This window comes from Andrographis paniculata, unplaced genomic scaffold, assembly GCF_009805555.1.
Source record: "Andrographis paniculata isolate CXL003 unplaced genomic scaffold, ASM980555v1 Contig56END, whole genome shotgun sequence".
NCBI classification, from domain to species: Eukaryota; Viridiplantae; Streptophyta; class Magnoliopsida; order Lamiales; family Acanthaceae; genus Andrographis; species Andrographis paniculata.
In genome coordinates, this window is record NW_026137591.1 from 377,560 (window position 1) to 381,326 (window position 3,767).

At 29.5% G+C, this 3,767-nt stretch overlaps 1 protein-coding gene across 1 annotated transcript; it reads right to left on the reverse strand.

Annotated features, from left to right (window-relative positions):
• Positions 1–1,326: 1,326 nt before the first annotated feature.
• On the reverse strand, positions 1,327–2,252 carry LOC127256708 (dehydration-responsive element-binding protein 2F-like). Its single transcript, XM_051282854.1, has one exon. It carries the CDS (start codon positions 2,229–2,231, stop codon positions 1,416–1,418), a length of 816 nt encoding a protein of 271 aa, XP_051138811.1. The 5' UTR covers positions 2,232–2,252; the 3' UTR covers positions 1,327–1,415.
• Positions 2,253–3,767: the final 1,515 nt, after the last annotated feature.

The following is a 3,767-nucleotide window of genomic DNA, read 5'->3' on the forward strand; positions in this document are numbered from 1 at the left end:
TGCAAGAGTTATATTTTGCAATAATGGTTCTTAATTTTCTTATAAATGTAAATATGATAATATCAGTGAGGCCTGAAATCCCAAATTCAAACATAGTCCGATTTCAAAATAGGACAGACCAGTTCATTGGAAAATAATAATAATATATTTAATTTTTGTTTTACATTTATATAGTTATATTTTGTGTATATTTTAAAATAAACTATATTAATATAAATAATTACAATTAGAATAAATTATATTTATTGATAACTAAATATTTAAAGGGTTGATGTGATGTTTTGAATGTAAAATTGATTTTTAGTATAATATAAAAAATGAAAAATAGGTGTTTGATTTGATATTTTTTGGAGAAAAATGAGATGAATAGTAGAAGTCCATCAAAATTCTTCAAACAAACACACTCTATATAAATTCATGAAAATGTGAATATTCATTTTTTATTATTTGTTATTATTATTATTTTTTTTGGATGACGTAGGAAACCGAAAGTACGCACTGGATAACATAACGTAGAATCCAAAATCTTAATTGTTTAGCTATTATGACACGTGAAAGTAACAAGGGAGAGAAGAAATAAAAGAGATTTGAAAAAACAGGTTTAAAATTTAGAAATTTTAAAAATAGTTTGTATAATCACCCACAATTCACCATCATCATCGGTTTTATGCGTATTTTATTTATTTAACTTTTATCTAGTACATAATTTTTATTTATAACAAATAATTTTTACATATTTTTTAATTTATACTTTTCCATATTACATTTATTTACAATTATGTTTCTCATCCACTTAAACATAGAGTTGGTAATGGATCCATTCGTGTTGACTCGTTTATTATCGTGTCGGATTCGGGTTGACTCGTGTTGACCTGTATACATAATTTAGTCGAATTTTTTTATTCAAATTAAATAATTTTTTGTTGTGTTGTCGTGTTATGTTAATTTTTATTAGTTTGAGTGTAAATTAGGTTGAATTATTTAAATTGAACTTAGTTTAAATTAATTTATGAGAAAATTAATAAATTATGATTATTTTACATATATAATAAATATATTAATCAATATTAATATATTATAATTGGGTTGTCCTGTCATGTTCGAATTGAGAGTCTCAACCATAATCCGATCCGTTTATTATCGCATCGGGTTCGTGTTAACCCGTATACATAATCGGGTTAAAATCTTTGACCAAAACTCAATTATTTCGTGTCGAATTATCGTATCGGGTCAATTTTTGCCCGCTCTACTTAAACATTTTATTTTATTAACTCACTCGTAAATATTTATCAAAACATTATTTAATGTATAATGTAATAACGGGTTGTGTTCGAACTTGGAACAAACGTCTAATGTAGCTTCGGCTCATCGAATTTTATGACTACACATATAGAATCCTCTTCGATCAAATCTACTCAAAAATACAATAAATATGGAGGTAAGATCGACTTGTTGTTGTCTTGATACGATAAATTTAAAGTGCCACCGTATTCGTCTCCAGAGAATTCGCTCATCGTATTCAAATCGAAGTTCTTACCAAATCTATCCTCGTTGTCATCTCTCGACGTTGTGGATTGGATTCCTATAAGACTCTCGTTTCTATTAAGATCCTCGGTTTTAAAAATCCCGAGTTGCTCGAGGAACTCGTTGAGATCGATTTGAGGCTTCTCTTCGCAGTCGATCATTTTTCGCTCGGACGAGAATTCGATATCTTTCTCCAAAATTCGATCATGCACGTCGACGTCGACGTGCTCGTTTTTGGGATCACTCGACGATGAACTCGACGAGGATTCTTGTCCGAAAACCTCCCCTTTCTTGAGTTCTTGCAACCTTTGGTGAATGACGTGGACGCTCGGCTGTGCCGTCAAGTTCAAGAGTCCGGTGTGGGGCACCGTCGCCGGGTAGTTATTACTCGACGGGAACCATTTGAATTTTTGAGATTTGTTAAAGGGGTTAAAGCTCGATCTCAAGTGTGGGAGGTTGAGGTGCGCGTCGGGACCATATAATCGTCGCGCGGCCTCATCGTATGCCATCGCCGCCTCCTCAGCGGTGGCATAGGACCCGAGCCATAGCCTCGTCCTCTTCTTGGGCTCCCGGATCTCGGCTACCCATTTGCCCCAAGTCCTTTGCCGGACCCCGCGATACTCGCACGTGTTGTTCTGGGGCCCGCCCTTGCCTCTGGCCGGGCCTTTCTTCCATAACTTGTGGGGGGATTTTTTATAATTTTCCATTAAAAGAAAAAAATAATAATCGAACTTAAGAAATTCAAGATTTTTTTTTTTTTCAAATATGAATAAATAACACACAATATATATGTATATATATATATATGCTTACAATGTGAGCGGAATTTTGACCGTTACTACTATTACTCGTACTCGAAGTCGAACTCAAACTCGAATTCGAATTTGTAATAGAGTAGTTTCAAAATGTATGAATGAATATAAGCTCTCTCTCTCTTTCTCTCTATATATATATATATGTATTATGTTATTCTCTCTCTCTATATGTGTATACATATAAAGAGTAGAAGTGTGCATGAATTGAGATTTTTATGTTCATATATATATATAAAGAGTGTGGGTGTGAAGGGAGGAATTAATGAAAGAAAGAAAGCACGCGGAGAGCACGTGACAAGTATGAAATCTTGATGGGAATCATTTCTTTTCCGTCGTCTGTCTGTGTCTGTCTCTGCATTTGTCTGAATATATATTACAGTATTATTATAAAGATGGGCTGATTTCTGTGACTCTCATCTGCCTTTCAGAGATCGACAGATTCATTTTATTTCAAAATTGGATGATTTTTTTGAAGTTAAAATTTGGTCGAATAATTATATATTAGGATATTACATCATATTAAAAATTGATGGAAAATATGTGTGGAAGTCACAAGAAATATTTCGTATGATCACATTCACTAACATTCACAAGCATCCTCATTACCATTATTATTATTAGACTCAAAAATGGAAATAAAACTAATAATAATAATAATAATATTACAATAAATAAATAAAATTTACTCTTTATATAGCATCTTATTTTCAATTTTATTCTGAAATTTTGTATAAATGAGCTGGATGAACATATATGAGATTAATGATATTATGTACTGTGTGAACATTATAATACAAATATATTAACTTATTTATTGTATTTGTATTATATTAAAATTCATACAAACGCTCTTTACTTACTGAATTATTGTCATCACAACTGTACATCTTTATATTTAGTATTGTAACAAATAGTTTTTTCTCATTTTCTGTATCAAACATATTCGTCCAAAATTTATATAAGTTTGTTCATAAAATAGAATAATAATTTTGACAAAATCTTCAATATATATAATATTTATATTATATTTTTTTTAAAAAAAAATTGATAATTCAATAAAAAATATTATTTTTTTTAATTATCACGCCATTCTATATAATCAAATAAAAAAATAAAAATAAAAATAAAAACCCTCAAACTATGTATATATATATATATATATATAGCTTTAATTCTTCAATTCATCATGATGATGTTTATCGTACCAATCTTCTTTGTGATAAGATCATAGAAATTAATATAATTAAAAAGATTAAAAATGACTTGACTTGAAGCAAATCTTTAATTATAATTGAAATGATTATATCTCATAAGAATTATCTTAATTTGAATATATTTTAGCTAAAGTATGGATTGTGTTTGTTTTCTTAGCAATTTTTTTTTTTTCAAATAATTTTTTTATTCGGACTCTATATTTGTTAAAAAATA